The sequence below is a fragment of the Mustelus asterias genome, chromosome 12 (genome assembly GCF_964213995.1).
Source record: "Mustelus asterias chromosome 12, sMusAst1.hap1.1, whole genome shotgun sequence".
In the NCBI taxonomy this organism is placed as follows: domain Eukaryota; kingdom Metazoa; phylum Chordata; class Chondrichthyes; order Carcharhiniformes; family Triakidae; genus Mustelus; species Mustelus asterias.
In genome coordinates, this window is record NC_135812.1 from 8,999,448 (window position 1) to 9,025,843 (window position 26,396).

General features: G+C 42.0%; 1 protein-coding gene across 2 annotated transcripts in view; it reads left to right on the forward strand.

The window, feature by feature from the left end:
- ulk2 (unc-51 like autophagy activating kinase 2) overlaps positions 1–26,396 on the forward strand; it is a 119,932-nt gene that overhangs the window by 79,251 nt on the left and 14,285 nt on the right. The window contains exons 15-23 of one of the 2 annotated variants that reach the window (XM_078224678.1): positions 839–931; positions 10,277–10,414; positions 14,958–15,103; positions 16,926–17,006; positions 19,200–19,471; positions 19,609–19,805; positions 21,378–21,487; positions 22,703–22,855; positions 23,297–23,505. In XM_078224678.1, coding sequence (XP_078080804.1) covers positions 839–931; positions 10,277–10,414; positions 14,958–15,103; positions 16,926–17,006; positions 19,200–19,471; positions 19,609–19,805; positions 21,378–21,487; positions 22,703–22,855; positions 23,297–23,505 — 1,399 coding nt within the window. The remainder of the gene's footprint in view (positions 1–838; positions 932–10,276; positions 10,415–14,957; positions 15,104–16,925; positions 17,007–19,199; positions 19,472–19,608; positions 19,806–21,377; positions 21,488–22,702; positions 22,856–23,296; positions 23,506–26,396) is intronic. The other variant, XM_078224679.1, reaches the window with a different exon arrangement.

Below are 26,396 nucleotides of genomic sequence, written 5' to 3' on the forward strand. Positions count from 1 at the left end.
ATAATAAGTCTGCAAACACTTCATGCAATAAAAATATTTCACTATATTGAGTTACAATTTCATAATTCAACATTTGCTCACTTGATAAAATGTGATGTTGGGGATTGTCAGGCATGCACACGACGGTTACTTTAGCCTCCTTGTGAGATGTATTTCTTTACCAGGATTTGCAGTCTTGGAAGATAAACAGGAGTGCATCTTGCTCTGTAATAAACGTACCTCTATGTTGCTTTGCATGGCACCCTAATGTGTGTTCTTGTGTAAACTGTGGATGTCTAAACATATTCTTCACTCGAGTAAAGCAATATTGTTAAAATACAAAAACGTATGCTGAATTCTTGCAAAGATTAGAATGCAGCGTGGCATCTCAGTACAATAAATATTCAGTAACATTTGTTATTCATACCAGTTTCCAAGTTCCTTCCAGTCTTTTAATAATTTAGGCATCAATGGCTGAATAATAAACATTTTAGGAAATATATTTTGAAAGTTTTTAACTGCTGAGGAGCAAATAATGGTCCAAGCTATGGAGACTAGAAAAAGCAGAAATCCATTCACTACCAAAGTTCAAATTTTTGTTGACTATTGACTTTGCTCCTGTGAAAGATATGTAACTCAGTGGCAAAATAAAATTCAGTATTCTAACATTGTATTCCGAAGAAAGACCTGAGGAAAAGTTCACGGCAGATGTTTAATCTCAGTCGGCCAGAAGGAGGATGTGTTGGGGGTATGAGCCTTGAGGCTGAAACACTCAAAAAGATTCACAGGACAAACACTAGATTCAAAATAGAGAATTAAATCAGCATCTTCGATTTTTCTGTCTCCACCAACTTATCAGGCAGTCACCTTTAACCTCTTCTGGGGGCTCAGCAGCTCTGCAGAGACCTTCCTCAGCCTCATCCAGGTCAAGCTCTTCTAGCTCGGCCAACAGGTAGGACCTTCATGTAGAGTTTACAAAGGAATAAGCATCGGGGGTAGAGTTTCTGCTTTGGACAAAATCGAGTAATTACACACACTGCGCTTGAAATTTTCCTGTTTTCAACTTCCCAATAAAATTTATTTGCATATTTACAAATGTAAAATATTTTGTGAACAAGCCCGATCAGGCAGTGTAATTAAACACAACTGTTTCTTTTCCGTTTTTAAAAAAGAGTATTCTTATGCATTAAAGAATGGTAACCTAGTGACGGTATATTAATGTGGGTGTCCAGTCCTCCCTCTGGGTAACCTGATTTTAAGATGATTGAAAATGTCTTTTAAAAAAAATACATAACCATTTAAAAGGTTATTTTTTCCACATTAAAAATATTTAAAACATGTGTCCAAGAAAATGGAATTTGAAAAGCCTTCCCAAACCAATGAAACTGGCAAATCTCTCAATTTTGACTTTGGTGTGGCCAATTAATGCAACCTGGGCCTGATTGGGCCAAATTAAATTGTGAACCAACAAAGAAGATTGTGGAAAATATGAGTGTAAGTGCTTCTGGGCATGATTCACCAATGTTTTTAATTTACCAAGTTTTGGCACTAGTTCAGCCAACTTGTACAGAAATCTGTCCACAAAACAAGCAGAAACTCCCCCCAGTATTTTAATTATCTGTTAGAGAGCCACCTTGAAGTCATTTGAGACAAGACCGGGGAGGAACCAAAATGTTTGACATTTGTGCACAGGTATTATTAAAACCTGAGGGTTGACTGATTTATATTTTTAAAAAATTGTTTAAACTGTTAGTTTTTCAGATCAGAACACTTTTTGACTCTCAATTTTTGTGGGGGAAATTAATACACCTTTGAGAAAAGAAATGGAATCTTCTGGTGTAAGAGTCAAGATTTACAAAATCCTCTGGGATGCCACCAAAATGAGTGTTTCTGTTAATCTGTTGTACCAGTAAAACCTGTTGCTGTTTTTATCCATGTCATTGTCAAATAAATATTGTGTAAATAGAGCATTTGGGGCATGCTTTTTTTGTTTCATGGTGCTGGCCAGAGCATGCTGCTAATTTAGCTGACTTGTGGGGCGCAAATAGTGCTCTGTGGGACTTCATATTTTGTTTTCCATGTAATTGTCGGGAGTTTTGAGAGGGGGAAGTCATTTCTACTGAGTTCCATGTCCTTGAGTTTTGTGCATTTCTTAAACTCTTGGTACTTTTTCGCTTGGAATTCCTAAATGCTAACTCTTTAATCCTTCAAAGCCTCACACTTGTATTATGTTGTATCCACCTGTGGATAGCCACTGCCTACAAAAATCCCAGACCTTTGGATTTGCACCAAATCCAGAATAATTATATCAAACTACTTATTTAAAAACAAGCATCCTGTTTTAAATCATATATCCACTGGTGGCCATGCCTTCACATATCTAAGCCCTTAAGTTCTGGAATTCCGTCAAGCACCTCTCCTCCTCTTTACCTCGCTTTGTTGCTATGGGGCTTGCCTTTAAAACCTACTACTTCGGCCAAGTTTATGGTCATGTGATGTAATATCGCCTTATTTAATTCAGTCTCATTCTGTTTTATAATGCTCTGTGAAACTCCATGGGGCATTTTATTATGTTAGATAACGTATGAGTAGTGAAATTTTTGTTTAAAAAAAAATGCACCTATTTGTAAAGCAAGGTGTGTTTACTCCTACTGACTGGTGCTATCTGTAGTCCTTCAAAAATCTTTGCATTCATTTTGGATTTATCTCAGCCTTGTAATCCAGTGGCTGCCTTAAAATCCAACATTAATTTCGCCTTTTCCACAACGGGTTTTCTTTGAGCATTTTGGAGCTCAGGTAATTTTATCATCTTGCACCAAAATAAGCAGCTGTCCTGTTGCAGAATGAATCTGAATTTATATCGTGTTTGATCACATATTCAGGATGTCCCAAAGCCTCACAACCGCTTAATTACATTTGAAATGAAGTCACTGTGGAGTGACCAATTGCGGCTTCTGCACCCTCAGCTGTGAGTTGTCAAAACTGGCAAGTGAGATGAAAAACAGATAATCTGTTTATGATGTTGGTTGCAGTTGGAAATGTTGATCAAGACATCAGTAAACTGACAGCTCTTCAAATAGTACAACCAATCTTTTAATTTTACCTGAATCAAAACACTGAGCTTTAAGGATGACACCTTTAGCATGCAACAGTACCATCAACTTGAGTGGTCCAGTTTTTTTATTCACCGTGGGCTGTGGGTATCACTGGTAAGATTTATTGCACAACCTTATTTACGTAGAGAAGATGGTGGTGAGCTGCTGCCTTGAACCACTACAGTCTGTGTGGTGTAGGTACATCCAGAATGCTGTTGGGGAATAAGTTCCAGGATTTTGACCTAGTGACACTGAAGGAATGGCGATTTAGCTCCAAGTTAGGATGATGAGTGTTTGGGAGGGAACTTCCAGGTGTTGGTGTTCCCATGTGTCTGTTGTCCTTGTCTTAGACGGTAGTGGTCGTGGATTTGAAAGGTGTTGCCTAAGGTGCTTTGAGTTCCTGCAGTGCATCTTGTAGGTGGTACACACTACTACCACTGTGCCAGTGGTGGAGGGAGTGAATGTGTGTGGATGAGATGCCAGTCAAGCAGACTACTTTGTCCTTGATAATGTGAAGGTTCTTGAACATGATTGGAGCTGCACTCATCCAAGCCAGTGGAGAGTATTCTGTCATACTCCTGACTTGTGCCTTGGAGATGGTGGACAGGCTTTGGGGAGTCAGGAGGTGAGTTACTAGCCACAAGATTCTGAGCCTCTGACCTCTTATAGCTGGGAGCACTACGCTGAGGAACTCCTGCAGTGATGTCCAGGAGTTGAGATGACTGACCAACAACCACAACAGTCTTACTTCATGCTATGCATGACTCCCAACAGTGGAGAGTTTTCCCCCAATTCCTGTTGACTCCAGTTTTGTTGGAGCTTCTTGATATCAGGTTCTGTCAAATTCTGCTTTTATCTCAAAGGCAGCTACTCTCACTCTCACCTCAGGATTAAATATCCTATTGATTACTTCAGTTTCCTCAATTCTTAAAACAGTATTATTAATGGGACTTAACAGAGTTATTAATGAGGCATGGACATTTCTCTGGCGAAAGTATCTTGCTGCTTTGTTTGACCTGTCAGGAACTGTATATGAGTTGTGTGGAAGTTTTGCATTTCCAAGTTAGCTTTCCTCTGCTCATCAAGTATGAGGATGTGACCTGAAGTTGGTGAAATATTATCAAAGGTATTTAAATTCCAACTACAAAGTTATTTGAATTGTTGTATTAGTGGTATTGGCCTGTGTCAAACATGTTAGTTGCAGCCTAGCCGGGTAACTGACAATACAGCAAGTATCTGGAGTGCAGAAAATTTCTTGGAGAGGTCAACACATGTCTGGACTTTGTTTCTACCTATAAACATTTAATTTTACTAAATTAATGCAAGTGAGTTTTGCTTCAACTTCCTGGCTGGCTCAATGGTTAGATCCACCAGCTGGTGTGGTTCAGATCAGAAAGGTCTAGTTTTTATTCTTGGCCTGTGCCTGGCTGACATCTGGGGCATCCACTCGGCGCTATAATTCAGCCAAAGTCCCCTTGTTCTCTGTGTGTGTGGATGTTGCTGTGAATTATTATACCTCCCACAGTTAGTAGCCTGCCTTTGATAACTGTAGTGGAATAGCCATTTAATAGAGATACTGGAGATCTACAGGTGCACATGGCACTTCACTACAGAAGGGATGGGGGCTGAATGGTGAAAGAAAATCGGTGTTGCAGTCTTGTAGGTGATTTTATGTAGTGCATATTGATAAGTATTCATTTGCAAGTGAAATGTTAGTTCGAAGGCTGTGAAGGATAGAATTTCAAGTTACTTCCTTTCCCTGCAATGCAAAAATTCTAATTTAATTGAAGGGGGGAAACTGCTCCAGTGCTCTGTTCAGTAGTATCGGTTAGCTGACATTTTTTCAGATATGTACACAATGTACATTTCTGCTGCTGAGAAATTACAGTTGAAGATTGAGACGATGCTGACTGTTGTGGATTTTTGTGCAGTATGTAAGATAATGCAGTTTTTCCTTAAGAATCCACTGGAACCGCACCCCTGTGGCGCAATGGGTTGGTGTATCAACGCAGTAAGCCACGGAGTAATGGGATACATGTTCATAGCGGTGAGTTGCCAGTTTATGGCCAAGTTGTTGGGAAGGTGCCAAACAAAAGGTGCTTCCTTATAAAAAGGGTGGGGAAAAAGAAATCAGTGGGTGAATGAACTGCACTGCGCCTACACCTCTCATAGCAGCTGCTTGCAGAGCAGTGGAGAGATCTGGGAGAAAGAGGAATACCCACCATTTTGGCCAGAGAATGATGAAAGGTTTTGAAGAACATTTAAGTAGGAAAAGAATCCAAGCAAGTTTGTTTACATTGCTGTCTACCCCAGCAATTTGGATTTTATATTTTGCTCTTTTGTCACAGACTTCTGCCAATGGCATTAACCATTATAGCTTACAAACAGAGCAGTTTATTTTTACTGGATCATCATTAGACCCCTGTTTACTGCACAGCTGAGCCCAAGTCTATTATTAAGGAATGTGTTCACCCCAGCCAACTATGGATTGGCGAGAATGCAGAAGAGGTTGAAAAAAATGATTCCAGGGATGAGAAACTTAGAGATAGTTTGGAGAAGTAGGGACTGTTTCCCTTGGAGAAGAAAAGGCTAGGAAGAGATTTGACCGAGGTGCTCAAAATCATGAGGGGCCTAGCCAGAGTAGGTATGGGGAAACTGTTCCTCCTCGTGAAAAGATCGAGAATGAGGTGGTTCAGATTTAAAGGAATTGGCAAAAAGTGCAGTGATGTGAGCAAAGAACAAATTCACACAGCAAGTGGTTAGGGACAGGAATGCTCTCCGAGTGTGTGGTGGAGGCAAGTTCAATCGAGGCATTCAAGAGGGAATTTGATGATGATTACAGCAAGCGGCACAGTGCTTAGCACTGCTGCCTCACAGCGCCAGGGACCTGGATTCGATTCCCGGCTTGGATCACTGTCTGTACAGAGTCTGCACTTTCTCCCCGCGTCTGTGTGGGTTTCCTCCGGGTGCTGCGGTTTCCTCCCACAGTCTGAAAGACGTGCTGGTTAGGGCGCATTGGCCATGCTAAATTCTCCCCAAGTGTACCCGAACAGATGCTGCAGTGTGGCGACTGGGGGATTTTCACAGTAACTTAATTGCAGCGTTAATGTAAGCCTATTTGTGACACTAAGAAATAAACTTAAACTCAATTTGCTTGTGCAGAGGGAAAGGGCAGGAGAAATGACAAATGAAATGCTCACTTGGGGAGCTGGTGCAGACAATGGGCCAAATGACCATCTCCTGTACTGTAACAATTCTGTGATTCTATTGCAAATTTTATTCACCTTTGTTTTGTCTTAGGGAGTGGTCAGTGGTTTCTGTAGAATAAACACCTGGTGACCTTAACTCACGAGCAGTAAAACTGATTCACTGGTTTGTTTTGAATAAAACTGCTAAATGTAATCAGAGGAGTTTTAGGTTTTTGGACAGACCGAACAGCATGAATGAATTTTCATAGTTATATTAAGTAGCAATCATTCTTATGCCGTTGCTTTATTCAGAACTGCAGTTATGGAAGTAGAAATGCAATCCATTGGCATATGTTTGTAAACAAAAGGAATTAAAGTTAGGTTTGTAGTGAGGGTGCTACATTTCAGCGCCATTGCTCTTGCATAGGAATATTAGTAGGATCATGAGTAAGCTGGTCAGTCTCTCAAGTCTGTTCTTTGATTCAATAAAATCATGCCCGATTTGTATCTTCACTTCATTTTACTAACCTTTGCTTCATTTCCCTCGAGACCCTGACCAAATAGAAATTGACTAATCTCAGTTAGGAAAATTTTTGTTGACCGTAACAGGGGAAGAGCATCAACCCAAATCTCAACAAAGTTCCATTTTAGAAAAGCTTTAACTCTGTAGCTGTTCCAGTTTTGGGATGTTAAAAACAGCAAGTGTCCCTATTGGAGATCACTGTGCAATAACCTTCTGATGTGGATGTAAACTGAAGATCGAATTTTGCCCAATTCTGTCAAATGACATTCAGGCTGAAGGGGTGGGCGAAGTTCCCAGAACGGAATCTGTTAGTCCCGGGCGGAATTTTACGATCCAGCCCAAGCCAGGCCGTAAAATCCCGCCCTCAGTGTCTAGACCAGTAAAGCATGGCCATTTGCATAAGGTATTGACATCCCTAGAATCAACCCAGCTTCAGTCTCTGTTGCGAGGAGAAGCTGTAGCTTCCATTTACAAAGGTCTGTCTCGGGAAGGGAAGTTGTGCAGTCTGTTTTTCAAGACTATGATTTAAATAAAATAACTGTTCAGTTGAACTAATCTCCTTTATTGCACCTCCAGATATCTGTTCAGAGTTGAATCCTGTTTTACTTGGCTCTAATTAGATTCTGATGTTTTTCAAGACTTGGTTTTTCCTGTTCTCCTTTTTCTAGAAGTGCTGCTTACTGCTTGGTTACAGTTTCATGGGCACTGGCTGAGCTCCAAGTACTCTACCCAAATGACCGTTCTTTAAATGTATGTTTGTTGAATGTGGAGGGTGTCAGTTATTATCCAGAGTTCACGTGCATACTCTGTAGTCGGAGTCAGTGGCAGGAATGGAGTCTGATTTCTTTGTCCTTTCAACCAAGAAATGTCCAGGTATGCTGTGGCAAATTTTGTCTCCACCATTGTTGCCACCTGCTAATAGAGCACAGACTCAAAAGATTAGGGATTGAACTTGGAAGATTTGCTTTTTTATCTGGCATTTAATTGATGCATAGGAGCAAGCCAATTGGCCCATTGAGCTTGCTCCATCATTCAAAAAGGTTGGCACAGTGGTTAACATTTAGTTGGGGTGGCACAATTGTTAGCATTGCTGCCTCAGCGCTCGGGACCCGGATTCGATTCCGATCTTGGGTCACTGTGTCAAGTTTGCACGTTCTCCCCGTGTCTGCGTCAGTTTCTTCCCACGGTCCAAAGATGTGTAGGTTAGATGGATAAGCCATGGTGAATGCATGGGGTTACGGGGATGGGGCGAGGGGGAGGTAGGGGTGGACTTGGTAAGATGCTCTTTTGGAGAGTCGGTGGAGATTCAATGGGCCAAATAGCCTCTTTCTGCACTGTAGGGGCTCTGTGGTTCTGTTTATGGTTCTATGATCACGACTAATCACTACCTCAATGCCATTTTTCTGTGCTACCTCCAGATCCCTTCATCTCTTTAGTGTTCAGAAATCTACTGATTTCTGTCTTGAGCATGCTTTCAATGATTGAGTTTCCACAGCCCACTGGTTACAACATGAGGATCCCAGTTTTCAAAGGCTTCTTCTTTAACCATTCTGCGCATACCTTTTGATAAATAACTTGCTCTTGCCGATTTGTTCAGCATAATATAAATGCTGCTTCTCACTTTGTTTTGTTATACACAGCTCTGGCATGGTGTGCATGTATAAGGTGCCAGGACATGGCTCTTGTCGTATGCAATTAATTTCTAGTTAGCTGAGATGTTACAGAGGCATGTGGCCTGTGATATGTGACTCCAGATTTATGCTTGGCAGAATACTACCCTTCTCAGCCAAAGAGTGGTCTTGGGGTGGATTTATAGAGAATTATTTGGGGTGGATTTATAGAGAAAACTATTTTAACTACGTGGATTTACTTTGCCTGCCACTATGACTTCAACAAAATGCATAAACATGGTCCATTTGTTTTCATGCTTGTTGCTAGGTGGAATTACTCATGCACATCTCTCCTTCCAAAAGAGTCATTTAAAGTGTATATCTTACTCTTTTTAATTTGTTTTTTTTTGTGGGAACTGTGAAATACTACATGGATGCCAGCCACCGATTGATTCCTCTTTTTCTGTTCTCTCCGACCCCTATTCTCTGGTGATTCATTTTTTCTTGGCTGGAGCTGTAGTTATATGCAGCATGCCTATGCTGCCCTTCATCATCTAGGTGTCAAAAAAGTGGAGAAGTTGAAATAATTATGATTTTGCCTTTTCTGCCTGCCCCAGCTTGACAGCTGTGTGATTGTTATTTGGTAAGCAGGATGTTCTATAAGAGCTGGTCACAGTATTCTCTACACTAAATGTTACGAACAGAATTTAAGAAATAGAAAGGACTTCATTTCAGCATCGTTTGAAAAATTTAAGACTGCACAATTTATGGTGGTGTGGGGGAGGGACCCACGACCAACTGAGTTGGTAAAGATACAGATGGTTCAGAATGATCTGAAGATGCCGGTGTTGGACTGGGGTGGGTACAGTAAGAAGTCTCCCAACGCCAGGTTAAAGTCCAACAGGTTTATTTGGAATCACAAGCTTTCGGAGCGCTGCTCCTCCTGATGAAGGAGCAGTGCTCCGAAAGCTCGTGATTCAAAATAAACCTGTTGGACTTTAACCTGATATTGTGAGACTTCTTACATAATGATTTGAAGCAATCGTTTATCATTTGCACTCTGGATATACAAACAATTTTGTCAGTCTTTCTATTTGGCTGTTGAAGAGTTAACTTGAACTTTTTTTTTAAACTGTTCTTTTGGCTGCAGTTAGTGTTTTCATCAAGTCCTTGAAAAGTCAATTGAGAAGGATCTCTCCATGCCAAGAAGAGGGCAAATGAGACTTGTAGCAGGGGTATTTTTGCAGGTGTCATTAAGTTTAACCGAATGCGAGGAGCTGAGCGTCGTCATTCAGTCTGTGACATGTTTGTCAACCTAAGCTGCTGCCTCTCAGAAGCGCCCCTGCTACAAACTGTATTTGCCTTGAACTGCGTTGCTGGCTTCAATTTTCCGTTGTGATGTTGATTCGTCACCTTTTCATTCTGGTATACCATTTGGTACTGCCTTGGAACACGACGTTCCCAATGACGTTCTCTGTATTTGTTTTCTTGGAACTTCTAGGGTTTGTGTAATCTGATGAAGCTGGATGGGGGAAGAGGGAGGGTTGTGTAAATGTTTCAAATTTAGCGCAGAGCTTCCAATCTCGTTGACGCCCACTCTTTTTCGTTAAAGTTGGACTTCATTACGTGGTTCATCCAGACAAAGTTGAAAGGAAGTTCATGGGAGTTTTGTGCAATCGGTAGTCATATTTCAAGTGGAGCATTGTTTACAAGAGAGAAACATAGCTGTCGTTCGTTCCTGCTAGCCTAGGTTGATATCTCGTAGCAGCTGCTCCAGATATTTTTAAATACCTCATAATGTAGTAGCCAGATAATGGTGCAGATACGTCGAGGAGTTGGAACTCCTGCTTCATGGCCAGCTGTTGTGTGTTTTGACTTCAGGCAGTGTCCACCTCCAGTCTCTCCTCGCACTGAGTCGGCTCCGATTCCTGTCCCGACACAGATTCGAAACTACCAGCGGATTGAGCAGAACCTGCATGTCACTTCCAGCCATGACACTAATCCCTATGGGTCACCCAGGTATGTTTATTTGCATTCGGTGTGCTTTAGTATGTCATGAGAACCCACTTGTAAGAATTTTAACTGTTTAAAGACTATGATAGCATTTTCACAACTGTTCCATCTTCCTTTCCAAACTTCTTATCAATAGTTCTTTAAATTTCTAGATTTCTACCTAACCTAGTGCTGTGGTGCCTACTGTAGTACCTAACCTGCAGTGTTGTGTGTATGATTTTCAATACTGTGTTCTAGTATGATGTGGGTGCGGCTTAAGCCGAGTAACCGTATATTCTTCTTCCACTTAATCAGTCCCTGAATGAACATCTTTAATAACATTAAATGTCATGATTTAATAGTCTTGACATATTTTGGTTAGATAGGGAAGGTTTGCCAGCTGCATTCAGCCCCAGTTTCAAAACAAGGCACAATTATAAGATTTGCTAAATGCTAAGGCTTTATTCCAGTTGATGGAATGTTTGCTGATGCATTAACTCATGCTGCATCATAAATGAAATGGTTCAATATGCACCAACGCTTCAATTCAGAGAATACTACTGTAGCCTGAGAGATTTCTGCGTTATTTTGACCCGAGGATCTGTGTGACTTTGCTCTTATTGCCTGCACTGTTGTATCAGGGTAACGGGAACAACATTTCAAGCTGATGCACGGACTTGTATAATTTGGGGATGTGTGAAGTACTTTTGTGTTCTTGCTGGTTCAGATGTTGAACTGGGACTGAGTTGCTGTTGAAGGCATCCACTCCTTATTTGGAGCTTGCAGATCACTGTACTATCAACTGAAATATGTTGAATGAATTGGTGACCTTCCTGGAATTGAGTCATGGGGGTGAATGGGTTGAAAGCTGGCAAGGCTTCAAGTCAAGTAATTAGATGGGAAGCAGGGCATGTGAACAGGCTGAGCTATTTTATAACGCAATTTTTGTCTTTTTCCGAAATGTCCCAGTGGAAGGGATGTTGGGTTCTGAGGGGGATTTTCTGACTGGTTTCTGCCTCAGGTTTGGAATCTGCCCATGCTGGTCAAGTAATTGATGCTACATGGCTAGCCTGAATTGGCTAGTTAACAGTGGAGCTACTGTGCAATCATTGCACATGTATGTTCTTATAGACACAACTTTTTTATAGCAGGTATACAGTCTCCAGTTTTTTTTGTAAGATTCTGGTATATTACCTCTTCCAGAGGTGTGCCTGCTAGATTCGAGACTTTCTCCAATTCAAACATGTTAGCCGGATGCAGCATTTGAACCTCCTTTGAGATTTGTAATTGGTCACTCTTTAGTGGGAGTAAATGCACTTCCTGCAGCTTAGAACATGACTGCGTACTACGCAGGTTTCACAAAGCGCTGAAAAATGGGCCATTGGAATAATGAAGATTGCATGAAATTTTGCATTTGTTGCCCATTGCTAATTATCTTTGAACCATAAAATCTCTACAGTACAGAAGGCCATTCAGCCCAACAGGTCTGAACCAACTCTGACAGAGTATCTTCCCCAGGCCCTCTTCCCTGACCCCACACACTTATGATGTGGAGATGCCGGCGTTGGACTGGGGTAAACACAGTAAGAAGTTTAACAACACCAGGTTAAAGTCCAACAGGTTTATTTGGTAGCAAAAGCCACAAGCTTTAGAAGCCTTAAGCCCCTTCTTCAGGTGAGTGAACTCACCTGAAGAAGGGGCTTAAGGCTCCGAAAGCTTGTGGCGTTTGCTACCAAATAAACCTTTTGGACTTTAACCTGGTGTTGTTAAACTTCTTACTGTGCACACACATTTATGATGTGGAGATGCCGGCGTTGGACTGGGGTAAACACAGTAAGAAGTTTAACAACACCAGGTTAAAGTCCAACAGGTTTATTTGGTAGCAAAAGCCACACAAGCTTTCGAGGCTCTGAGCCCCTTCTTCAGGTGAGTGGGAATTCTGTTCACAAACAGAACTTATAAGACACAGACTCAATTTACATGAATAATGGTTGGAATGCGAATACTTACAACTAATCCAGTCTTTAAGAAACAAAACAATGGGAGTGGAGAGAGCATCAAGACAGGCTAAAAAGATGTGTATTGTCTCCAGACAAGACAGCCAGGTTCCGCACACACAAGGACGGCCTCAACCGGGATATTGGGTTTATGTCACACTATTTCACATAAATATTTCTGCTTTTTTCCTCCTGAGTCTTTATCATGCGATCCTAGAATCAGAATTTATGTCACACTATTTGTAACTCCCACAGTTGCGTGGACCTGCAGAGTTTCACTGGCTGTCTTGTCTGGAGACAATACACATCTTTTTAGCCTGTCTTGATGCTCTCTCCACTCCCATTGTTTTGTTTCTTAAAGACTGGATTAGTTGTAAGTATTCGCATTCCAACCATTATTCATGTAAATTGAGTCTGTGTCTTATAAGTTCTGTTTGTGAACAGAATTCCCACTCACCTGAAGAAGGGGCTCAGAGCCTCGAAAGCTTGTGTGGCTTTTGCTACCAAATAAACCTGTTGGACTTTAACCTGGTGTTGTTAAACTTCTTACTGTGCACACACATTTAGGCAGGCTAATTATTCTAACATACATATCTTGGTACACAAAGGGTCAATTTAGCATGGCTAATCCACCTAAACTGCACACCTTTGGAGTGAGGGGAAACCGGAGCACCTTGAGGAAACCCACACAGACACGGGGAGAATGTGCAAACTCCACACAGTGACCCAAGTCGGGAATCGAACCCGGATCCCTGGCGCTGTGAGGCAGCAGTTCTGGCCACTGTGCCACCCATACCGATCAAGTATCCCTTTTTTAACCAGTTTCTCAATCTGCCCTGCTATCCTCAATGATTTGTGCTCATAACTCTTGCACAGATTAACAGACTTGAATTTTCTATGCAATGGAGTAGTTTCTGTCCACTTGAAATTTCTCCACATATATTGAATTCCCAGCCATTTCATCCATCCTTTAGACAGAAATTGGTGTCTGTCACAGAAGGCCCAGAGAAAAGGCAAAACACGCCTAATATAAGAGTGAAAATTAATTGCAACAAATTTTCATGTAAAGTAGGGCAGATTTGTATCCGCAAGCCACCATTGTGGGAAAAGTCACTCTTACACCCAGCAGCAGTAAACCTTAGTGATTGGAAATGGTCTTAACAGTGCAGCTTGTATGTTATGCCACCTGGAGGACAGTTTTGAGGATGGTTTTCACATGTCCATACTAGAAGTAATCATCAACTACTAAAATGTGAGACGAAATTAGGACAAATCAACGTGCTAACCACTAATCAAATCAATCAAATCATCTGTTAGCATTAATGTACTGAAAAGATGATTGCAAGAAAAGAAAGACTTTAACTAAAAGAGTGCTAAATATATGGCATGAGTGGTGAGATAAAAATATTATTTGATGTTGAGTAGGAGTTGAGGGAATTTTTTAGCAACAAAATAGGGTTCAGAGTTATTGGAATGGCACCAAAGGAAAACTTGGACAGATGGGCTAGAAAGTTCCCCTCCGGGAAGATTCGATCCATGATCTGTGCAAAGTTATTGCATCTTGTGTAGTAATGGCAGTGGAGTTCAATGCTCCATAGCTATAATGTAGAAAATTAGTTTGGACTTGGTTTGTTTATTGCTCTCCAGTATTTCTTGCTATAAACTGTAATTCTGCAAACGGGGTGGCGCAGTGGTTAGCACTACAGCCTCACAGCACCAGGGACCGGGTTCAATTCCGGCCTTGGGTCACTGTCTGTGTGAAGTCTGCATGTTTTCCCCGTGTCTGCGTGGGTTTCTTTCAGGTGCTCCGGTTTCCCATGCTCCAAAGATGTGCAGGTTAGGTTGATTGGCCATGCTAAATTGCTCCTTAGTGTCCCAAGATGTGTAGGTTAGGTGGATTAAATTTGTGGGGTTATGGGAATGGGGCCTGGGTGAGATGCTCTGTTGGTGCAGGCTCAGTGGGCTGAATGGCCTCCTTCTGTTCTGTTGGGATTCTATGATTCTAACTGTATTTCTATAAACGGGGAAGGACTGCAGTAGGCTGAACTGTGATGCTGACATGTATTTTCTAAACTCGCCCATAAAGACAATCTCCCTAATGAGATACCTAACGGCTTTGAACATGTGTGGAATACAGCCTTAGGAATAGTTGCTACCTTTAAAATTCCCATCCATTCTCTATTCCCTATGTGGTCTCTCTCTGTCTGTAACCACCTCCAACTTTTTGAAATTCGTGTTCCTCCAACTCTAGCCTCTTGCACATCCTGACTTTAATTTCTCCACTGTTGGCAGCCGTATGTTCAATTGCCCAGGTCCTAAGCTCTGGAGTCCCCTCCGCGTGCCTCCCCTCCGCGTGCCCACCCCCCAACTTCTACTTTTTTCATGCTTTAAGATACTTCTTAAAATCTCCCTCTGTCCATGCTTCTGGTCAGCTGTCCTAATATCTCCTTATGTAGCTCAGTATTGAATTTTATTTCATTATACTCCTTTGAAGAGCCTTGTGATATTTAATGACAGGTGCTATATAAATGCAAGTTGTTCTGTGCTCATTGTTTCCTTTATGAACTTTTCAGATCTGGAATGGTGAAGAGATCGAACACGAGCCCAGTAGGTTTTATTAAGCCAGCGTCTGGGTCACCAATTGCAGCAGATGCACCACAAAATCCAGGCCGCAGACTCTCCACTGGATCCTCCCGGCCTTACTCTCCTTCACCTCTGGGTATGTAACTGCAATGAATTCAGGATTTTTCTCTCCCAGTTGTTAATATATATAACTTGTACCACAAACTATGTAAAAAGCAACGCTTGCCCTGCAATAATATGTCACATCACAAAGCATTGAACTGGGGTCATCTTTTCAGCTCCGAGATCCTGTTCGATGTTCTTTTAGATGATGACAGATCTGTACCTCAACTTCATTGGCTTGTCTTTGCACCATGTCCCCTGATGGCCTCACTGAACAAACATCTGTTCATCTTGATTTAAATTGGCCCAGTTTTTTCCAGCCTGATGGATAGCGAGATTTGTGTGAGAAAGTGCTTCCTGATTTCTCAAACATGATCTATCCATCACAAATCCATACTGATTCTCAATCAACAGATTATAGTTCCAGATGACTGTTCAAGTTCTCAGTCACTGTCTCTGATCGATTCTCGTAACTTGTTAAATTGACATTTCTAGTTCTTTGGTTTCTCTTTCCCTCTCTGCTTAAATAATTAATGACATTTGCAATTTTCCAGACTTAAGAACAAAAGAAATACAAGATCATAAGGCCCTTTGAGCTTGCTCCACCTTTCGATGTAGTCATGGCTATCTTTGGCCTGCACTCCACTTTCCTGCCTGCTTCTCATATCCCTTCATTCCTCAAGAGAGACACAATCTGTATACCACAGCCTTAAATATACTTAACAATGGAGCATCCAACTCTGGGGTAGAAAATTTCAAAAGTTCCCTCCCCTTTCAGTGAAGAAGTTTCATTTCATCTCAGTCTTAAATATTTGGCCTCTGTGCCCTGGTGCTCCAGATTTCCCAGCCAAGGGAAACGATCCCTGTGTCTACCCTGTCAAACCCCTTCAACATCTGATACCCTTCAATGAAATTACCTTTAATTCTTCTCCACTCCAGAGGGTATAGGCCCAGTCTGTGTGGCCTCTCATCATAAGACAGCCCTCTTATTGCAGGAACCAGCCTAGTCTAGTGAACCTCTGCTGCACTGTGTCCAATGCAAGTACATCTCTCCCTAAACATGGAGACCAAAACTGTACACAGCTCACCAAAGTTCTGTACAATTGTAGCATGGCGAAAGTGTTGGAATTGGGAGTTTTGATTATCACTAATGCAGTCAAAATTCCATCACACACCCTTTCATACCTTGGGATGGACACTATCAGGTATTGGAGCTATGTCTTTTTTCAATCCCATTTTCTCCAATACTATTTAAAATAAAATTGTAATAAATTTACTAAATTCTTGATTTATTTTTAAATTCTCTTTTGTCATTGATATTTTGTCCTTTCCTTCACTTTAAAAATGATGCAAGGTATCAAAATAACAGGTCCACTATTATAGACTTGCCTGTATCAGTATTTATTTGATCCACTTTTACCATTCGCGATATATTTATGAAAGTTTTTGCTGTTAGAATCCCTGCAGTGCAGGAGGAGGCCATTCGGCCCATCGAGCCTGCAGCGAAGACAATCTCACCCAGGGCCTATCCCCATAACCCCATGTATTTACCCTGTTAGTTCCCCTGACACTTGGGGTCAATTTAGCGTGGCCAATCAACCTAACCTGCCCCTCTTTGGACTGTGGGAGGAAACCGGAGCACCCAGAGGAAACCCACACAGACACGGGGAGAACATGCAAACTCCACACAGACAGTGACCCCAGCCGGGAATTGAACCCGTGTTCCTGGAGCTCTGAAGCAGCAGTGCTAACCACTGTGCCACCGTGCTGCCCCAGTGGAGCTGTGGTAATGATAAAATGAATTGACTTTGAAATTGTCTGAATGCAAAATTGTTAACTATTTCATGTTTCTGCAGTTGGGACTATCCCTGAACAACTTAGTCATTGCTGCTGTGGTTTGCCTCCAGGACACGATTCAAGGTCCAGAACCCCATCAGGTGAGCGTTATGGGAAGCAGGAGTCAAAATCTCTCATTCCTGTTGTCCCAGGGGAATGTACATTATCAAGTGAAAAGGATATTGAAGCAAGTTTCTGCCTGTTGCTGACTATTTGCTTTAGGGATGAAATTCAAACAAGGTGAAAGTGCGAAGTCCTGAATTTTCAGAAGTTCTGTGCGGATGTTTACAGACTGGATGCAAAGCCATTCGATGTCAGAGTGCAGCATGACAAGCTTATACAGGCAACACGTACTATAAACCATTGGTGGAATCTGGCAAAAGTCTAACTGAAAGCATTTTGGCATAAAGGCAGGCAGATAATGCAGTTGGTTTTTGCACACTTGGATTTTTTTAAAATTTAAGATACTGAAAGATGTGCTGTCCATTTCACATTCATACCTTCAACTGTCTAGGTTCTGAGGGAATTTTCTCTTTGTTTCTCCACCTCTCACCTCTTTTTATAACATTCCTTAAAACCTCGATGGGCTGAAATGGCCTATTCCTATGTTCGTATGATCGTACCTGGTTTCCTAATATTTCCTTATCTGGTTCAATATAAAATTTCATCTGATAACTTTAGATTTTTTAGTCATCGCATTAAAAACAATTGTTGCGCGGTATAGAAAGTTTTATGATGTACCCAGTGTATGAAATAAACCATTTTTTTGCCATCAGTTTTTTTAGGGGAAAAGTAATTTGCTCAATTTGTAACTATGTTTGGGCAATTATTTTTGTTTTCCCTATTTGAAATAACTTAAAATGACTATGAAGTCAGAGTAATTTGTGGTCAAGGCAAACAAAGAATGTAACCTCCAGTGCATTCTTTTTTAAAACAATCAGCCTGGCTGTTAGACTGTGTAGTCATTATTCCTTAAATCTTTTTTAGGAAATGGGTGTACCATGGGAATGTTTCATAAAGGGTTGAGGTGCTGAAATAATGGCTTTGTAGGGGCTTTTAAAAAAAGGTTTATGACGTCACTTTCTAAATCAAGTGTGTGATTACTGCTATCCAATTTAAAATAGTTCATGGTGAAAGGAGTTCTCATGAATTTTGAAGAGGCAGATTTGCAGAATAAGCCTTGCATAGAAACATAGAAGATAGGAGCAGGAGGAGGCCATTCGGCCCTTCGAGCCTGCTCCGCCATCCATTCCGATCATGGCTGATCATCCAACTCAATAGCCTAATCCTGCTTTTTCCCCATAACCTTTGGTCCCATTTGCCCTAAGTGCTATATCCAGCCGCCTCTTGAATACAATTTAGATAGAATCTAAAGATCACCCCTATTTGCATGACACCTTTCACATCAAAACATTTCTAGAGTTTTAACAGGATGTGTTGCAAAGTGTAATGACTGTTGTGTAGGCAAATGTGTTTTAATCTTGATTGAAGAAGAAATGTTGATCAGGATACCAGGACTTTATTCAGTACCATGCTGTTATAATATCTGCCTGAATGATTGTCCTTTTCTTTCAAATAGCAGCTAATAAATAACCATGCTTAACCACACCATTTATCTCTTTATTTGTGTATAGTATTATTTAGTGATATTTACTTCTTTCGTATAGCTGATTATAATCTATTCCTGTTTGTATCATTTGCACCAAATATTTTATTTTGCCTGAGCTTTCTGATATATAGACAAATTCAAGAAACTGCTCAGTTATTGATAAACATATCACTGTTTTTACTGATATTTCTCCATGACAATTGTGATTAAAGGATATATTATGGGTGGCATGGTGGCCCAGTGGTTAACACTGCTGCCTCTCAGCGCCAGGGACCCGGGTTCAATTCCCGGCTTGTGTCACTGTCTGTGTGGAGTCTGCACGTAGTCCCCGTGTCTGCGTGGGTTCTCTCCCATAGTCCAAAGAAGTAGGGGTTAGGTGAATTGGCCATACTAAGTTGCCCCTTAGTGTCAGGGGGATTAGCTAGGGTAAATGCATGGGGTTGTGGGGATAGAGCCCAGGTGGGATTGTGGTCGGTGCAGACCTGATGGACCGAATGGCTTCCTTCTGCACTGTAGGATTCTAAGATTATGATCTGCAGCAGAATGAGTGTAGCCATAGCAGAGTGCATTTGATTCAAAGGAAGGAATGTGGTTTATAGTTTTGCAAATGCTATATTAGTAGAGGTTTGTGTTGATATTTCTTTTCCTCACTGAGAGATTAATGCCAAATTTTTACTGTTTCCAGGTTCACCTTCTCCTCAGTCTCACTTTCTGGGTGCCAGACTCCAGAATACCCCAACTCTTAGTGACATCTACCAGAGCAAGCAGAAACTGCGTAAGCAGCATTCAGACCCAGTCTGTCCTTCATCAGCAGGGTATGGATGTAGCCACTCTCCGCAGCCTAGCAGACCAGTCAGCCTTGGTACTTCCCCCACAAAGCACATGGGAACATCTCCACGGAGTTCAGATTGGCTGCATAAAACTCCGTTGCCCACCATCATTGGATCGCCAACGAAGGTATGTAAATATGTGGTATTGATACGAATTACTTCCACCCAATGGAAATACTCCTTGACTTTATTTTGGGAGGGTTGAGAAAAGGACATGATTGCACTTCAGATGAATTGAAATTTATCACGTTTGTGTTATTATAGACCACTGCTCCTCTCAAGCTGCCTAAAACGCAAGCATCTTCCAACCTGCTTGCCTTGGCTGCGCAGCAAGGATTGACTGAGAGTCCACCAATGCAATCCAAAGCCATGCTGGAGGCTAGGGAATTCTGCACCTATCATTATCCGCAAGCAAGTGCTAAGTGTGCAGCTTCTGAAGAGAATAAAACCACTTTTGGCAGGTACCATTTGCTTTGTTCTTTGATAACATTGCGATCCAGATTAATAAATTAGTTGTATTAACAAAAAAGGTTAAATACATTTCCTGGGCAGAAAGATAACTTTGCTTTGAGCTACTGGCCGAGTTGACTGGGATGATTTGCATCTCTTAGTGAAGATCAGAGTGAGCTTTATTCTACGTCTGGGCTGGGCTGCATCTGACTTAAGAATGCACAATACCAGTACACATGGCAGTGCTATATTCTTCAGTTCAATTGTGATGTCAGCCTTGTCTTGGAATCAAGAGTGTGAACTCTAAGTTAGAAGACTGTGGATTCCTCAGTGCTGAGAGAATGCTGTACTGTCAAAAATGCTTTCTCTCAGATGATGCGTAAAGCCGAGGCAGTATCTGCTCATGGTTAAATGTAAACAATCATAGAATTCTGATTAGTGCAGAAAGAGGCCATTTAAAGTTAAAGTTTATTTATTAGTCGCATGTAAGGCTTACATTAATGCTGTGCAGAAAGAGGCCATTTGGCTCATTGTGTCTACACTGACTCTCCAAAAGAGCACCCATCCAGGCCCCTCCTTCCCTATCCATGTAACCCACGCTTTTACCATGGCTAATCCACATAGCTTGCACATCTTTGGACATTAAGGGGCAATTTAGCATGGCCAATCCACCCAAGCGGCACGGTAGCACAGTGGTTAGCACTGCTGCTTCACAGCTCCAGGGACCTGGGTTCGATTCCCGGCTTGGGTCACTGCCTGTGTGGAGTTTGCGCATTCTCCTCGTGTCTGCGTGGGTTTCCTCCGGGTGCTCCGGTTTCCTCCCACAGTCCAAAGATGTGCGGGTTAGGTTGATTGGCCGTTGTAAAATTGCCCCTTAGTGTCCTGAGGTTTGTAGATTAGAGGGATTAGCGGGTAAAAATATGTAGGGATATGGGGGTAGGGCCTGGGTGGGATTGTGGTCGGTGCAGACTCGATGGGCCGAATGACCTCTTCCTGCACTGTAGGGTTTCTATGATTTCTATGGAACCTACACGTCTTTGGACTTTGAGGGGGAAACTGGAGCACCCAGAGGAAATCCACGCAGACACCGGGAGAATGTGCAGACACCACACAGTCAGTAACCCAAGCCGGGAATCGAACCCAGACTGTTGCCCAAGGCTGAAATTGAACCCGGGTCCCTGGCATTGAGGCGGCAGTGCTAACCACTGTGTTACTGTGTCACCCGTTATCCCATAGCACAATTCAAAGAAGAGCAGAGGAGTTTTCCCTGTTTCCCTGGGGCAATATTTAGCCCTCAAACAACATCAGTAAAACAATGTATCGTGTCATATGACTGCTTGGAGGGTTTTGCTGTGTGCAGATTAGCTGCTAAATTCACATTTCTTTCATTACTATAATACTTTATTGTTTGGAAAGCTGTTTGAAACATTGAGGTTCTAATAGATGCTCTACAAATGCAAGATTTTTCTTTCTGTAAAATTTATGAAAAAACACTTAATGTGTTTGTAATGTTGGCTTCAGTAACTATTTTTTATAACGGCCTTTGTTGAGGCATACAAAATAAGATTTTAATCTTTTTACAGATCTGTAAGCACAGGAAGGTTATCAGATCAGGTGATAAAGACCACGTTTGGAGGGCAGACCTATCAAGGCAGCACAGATAGTCTCAATACCGAACGGCCCATGGACACAGGTAAAGGAAACTGCAGGTTGCATGCCAATACTGTTTTGAGGACACCACTTCAGTTCTGTCCGCATGCTAGTTACTTCAAATTTGTATCTGGTACTTAGTATTCATTTTATTATCCTGTACCTACTCCACTCAAAACTAGATCAAGACTTTCATAAGAACTTTGCCATCAGTTCGCTCCTTTGTTATTTTTTAAGTCTTTTCATCTCTGTATGCTTAGCAATATTCTCCATGTAAAGGACAATCAAGTGACCTTCCCCATATTCCCAATGGTGCCATCCTGGAGCCGCCTGTTCAAACCCTGGGTTTGTTTCCCTCCATTTTCCTGCTGCAGGTTTTTCAAAGATAAATATGAAAAACATTGGATGTTGGTGGAGACAGGGGTGGGAATGGTTGGGAGTCGGTGTGGCAGGGTGGGCTGGGAATGTTGGTGGTTACTGCTCGAGTGTGGATACTGGGGTGTGGACATCTTTAGGCTCAGCTGTGGTTTCACGTCCACAGTAATTTACCTGTGGGCATTCACTGCCCAGCCCCCCACACATGGGTGTACAAATGACTAAATGAGCAAGGTATTGGAGAGCTGCAGTCCATCCGCCCCCCCCCCCCCCCCCCCCCACCTCCTCTCCCCCAGAACCTGCGAGTGCAAGTTAACTCCTGAAGGAGAGGGAAGGCAGTAAGGGATGGAGGAGCAAAGGCATGTCTATATTATTGTGAATAATTGAATTGGTCAAACATGTATTGTTGCATATATCTGATGCTCAAAATGACAGTATTTCACCTCTGCTTTGTATTCTGATCCATTCTCCCAGCCCCAGTGTATAATTGTAACCCAGAAGGATGGGCATTCTGTAGCCAATATTCCACAATCGAGGTGCCCTGCAGCAGCTTAATTGAACTTGTTTTCTTTTCCTTCTCTGCCTGAGATATCTTGCCTCTGATTGTCACCCCTCCCTGATGGCCAAGCCGCCATCAAAGCTCATGTTGTAGGAAAGGTTTGAAATGTGCTTGCCTCATGCCATTATATAGCGCACAACATCAGTACAACCGTACTCGAAACCAGCCAGTTCATACATTTTTAATTTAGTACAGAGTTGAAATAGTGCACAAAGTGTGAGCAAATTCTGTGGTTTTTGTCTGTCCTATTGAGGTGCATTTTGCAGTCTGCACATTTTGCACTATTTCTTCCTGTTTGCATGATTTATTTTTCTTTCTGCCCAGCTCCAGCAGGTGCTTCTGGTTTGACAGTGGGTTCCCCTGCCATGGTGATAGGAGTGAGCCCAAGGACTGTGGTGTTCACTGTAGGTTCACCACCAAGTAGTGTCACCCCTCCCCATAGCAGTCACATGGTCACCAGAACAAGGACAATGTCAGGTAAGACTTGACTGCTGACAAAATTAAAATTATAACGTGACTTTAGTCAGCCTGTAGCCTTTCACACTGAGTCACAGGTTACCTGGGGGAGGTGGTCAGCTGGTTTCGGGAGGAGAGTTAACTTCAAAGGTGTGATTATCCATGAGACGTTACCCAACAGGATTTATCAATTATTTGTAATGACTACAAAGTCATTACAATGTCACAATGCCAATTGAAAATCGATCTGCTTTTATGATGTATTTTGAAACGACATTAATAAAACTGAATAAGTTTACTTTTTAAATACTTCTATCACAAAGTTAAGAGCCTGAAATTCTTCTATTTTGGAAGTTACATAATTTTAACCACAGCGTGTTTCCAGCTATTCCATAGCTACGGGTAAAATGTCCTTGAGGGACATTGATTCCTTCTGCTTAACCTTGGTCTCCTTCTTTGCAGTTGGCTCAAACAGCCCACTTGGATCTCTCTGCTCTAATAGTGGACGAATTTGCATGGGCTCCCCGCCAGGTGCTTACATGGGCACCTCGCCTCCTGGAGCGGAAGCTCCTTCAAGTTTGAAGTACATGACGTTTGGTACCTCGCCTCCCAGTTTAGAAGGATTTATCACGTTTGAAGCTCCTGAACTGCCAGAAGAGACGTTAATGGAGGTGAGCTCACATAGTGGTTTGAATTGAAGTTAAAACACGTGCTACTCACTCTAGTGAATGGTAAACCGGGGTCACCAACCTGCAAGTCTGGGCATGTATTCCCTCAATTATATACATTCATATTAAATGTCAGTGCATTTTCAGTTCCTGCCCAATAATTGAATCCAAGTAAAGATGATATGTTCAGTTTAACTTTGCAGTGAAAAATGCAATGAGATTTTCTACTGCAAAGAAGTTACAAATCACGAAGAAAGGACTGTTCTGTTTTTCCGAGGTTCCTGAACTATTGGTAAAAATGAATGTAACTTGATATTGAATTTTAGAATGCAAGAAAACATGAGATCTGGCCATCAATTCGAATCCCTCCACAGACATTGGACCTACCGCTTGCCTTACTGTCTCACCTAGTTGATTTCTAGTGGGGCAAATCTCTCTGATCCCAAATGTTAGTACAGTATCAATATTTGTATCTCTGGAATTCAAGCCTGGTTTCCTACCATTCCTGGACAACCTTCTGAAGCCCAAGGGTACAGTGCAGTGTTCACAAAGGAAAGTTACTGGCAAAACCCTATCATCCTGAAAAATCCTTGAACTGTGTGTAATTTTCCATGTGCTTCACTCTATATTGTTCAAACACCACAAATTCTGGTGTTTGCTGTTTGACCTCCCTCTAATTATGGAAATGCTTTGCAAAACGGTTCTGTTTTATTGTTCATAATTCTTTATGCTCTGGATTATCTAATACAGGGGAGATATGAATTCCACAATTGGACAGTCCGTTTGTCGAAAGGTTGCCAAAGGTGTTATACATAACAGCGAGTAGAAAAACTTGGTGCTGGCCCATGCAGTTATACTTTGTCCCTGTGAAAGTAGGAAAGATTCTTGTCTCTGCTGTTGATGGCACTGAGTGTAATGATACCTGACGCGTTACTGCCCCCAGAGGCTCAGCAAAAAAACACAGCTGTTTTGCACCTAAACAACACCGCATGCAGTGACATCCTGTTTACCTCCAAGCACCATATCTGGGACCACGGTACGCAAGAGTGCTGCTTGAGTGATGAGGAATTTCTACTGTCGAACCAGGGTGCATAATTATGGGGCTCCTGAAATTGTCAACAGATCTTCGCTATGTAAATTTCACGGTCAATGTTGACACCTTCCACAGATTCCCGTTTGTTGTGACTTTTGCAACTGTTGAGACAAACGCGAGGCTTTTTGGTCTCTTGTCTCATTGGCGCCGTAAGAGGAGCCACAGCAGTTACAAAGTCTGTTTCTCTAGCTGTTATTTTCTTATGCACCATAACAGGAAACAGCCTAAAGTTATATTTATAGTTGTATGCTTTGAAAGAGTGCACGTTGCTAGCAATAGGAAGGAAGGAGACAGTGCAGCACACTGTTGCTTTCTGGATTGTTTTGTGGTTTTTAAATCTTTCTTCTCTGCAGCTGACGGAAAGCAAGTTTTTAACTGGAGTGGAAGATTTTCTATTGTTTAGTGGAGGTTATTTAAACAGATAATATTTGACTTGGTTGTACAACTGAATGCTTGAGAGACTTGAGTAGTTTGTTTACCAGAAACAACAAATCTGTTCTCCAGTCTCCCAGAGTCTGCTCATCACGTGACATTTTGTGAATGTGGCATTTGGCACATATCAGCTGCTGTTGCTTCACTTACTTCTGTGGGGGGTTGAAAGAGAACAATTGATTTAAACAAAGGAACAGCTCCTATATTAGGAGCTAGAACTTTTCCTCAACATGGTGCATGTTACTCGTCACCAGTTCTTCAGTCTGTCACTGGTATTTAAATGGTCTTGACTTGGGAAGCCAGTGAAAATATCTTGACGTAAAATTATTCTTTTCTTTCCGGTTTTATAAACCACAGTTTCTGAAGTGTTGAATTGTTAAAGTATCCTTGTTGCCAACATTTATCAAGCTTCAGATGTAAAGCGCGCACATTATTTTGGGTGACCATAAAGTATTATTGACCGCTTTGGCTATACCTTCCACCACTTGCCCTGCTTTAAACTGCCATGATGACAATGTAGCCCTTATTACCAAATCTCTCCCCGGTATCATCTCCATTTTTAAGCACCTCGTCTCATTCCACTCATCCTTTAAATCCTCATTCTCTACTGCCCCACACCAAGTTTCTCATTGAAGTATTCTCACCGCTTTCCCCCTTCAGCTGCTGTGCCAAGTAACTTTCACATCCATCTCTACTGACCTTGCCCTCTATTCTCTAAGACCAACAATGTCCCATTCTTCGTTAAACCCTTCCTCCCTGTGAATTCATGTACTGACATTCACAGCTGCACTCATCCAGGCATGTGGATGGAGAGTATTCCATCAGACACCTGACTTGTGCCTTGCAGACAGTGGACAGGCTTTGGGGAGTCAAGAGGTGAGTTACTCAGAGCAGGATTGCAAGCCTCTGATCTGCTCTTGTAGTCACAGTATTTGTATGCTTAGTTGAGCTCAGTTTCTGGTCAATGGTAATGCCCGGGATGTTGATAGCGGGGGATTCAGTGATGGTAATGCCATTGAATGTCATGGGGTAGTGGTTAGACTTTCTCTTGTTGATGGTCATTGCCTGGCACTTGTGTGTTGCAAATGTTACTTGCTGTTTGTCAGCCCAAGCCTGGATACTATCCAGAACTTGCTGCGTTTGGACATGGACTACTTAAGTATCTGAGGAGTCTGAATGGTACTGAACGTTGTGCAATCATCAACAAACATCCCCACTTCTGACCTTATTAGGGAAGAAAGGTCATTGATGAAGCAGTTGCTGTGGCCATCGAGTCTTGGGGCTTCTGGCTCAGAGGCAGGGACGCTACTCATTCTGCTAGAAGACCTTTTGCCTCCTTTCCGTATCTGGAGTAAAAAATCATGATATC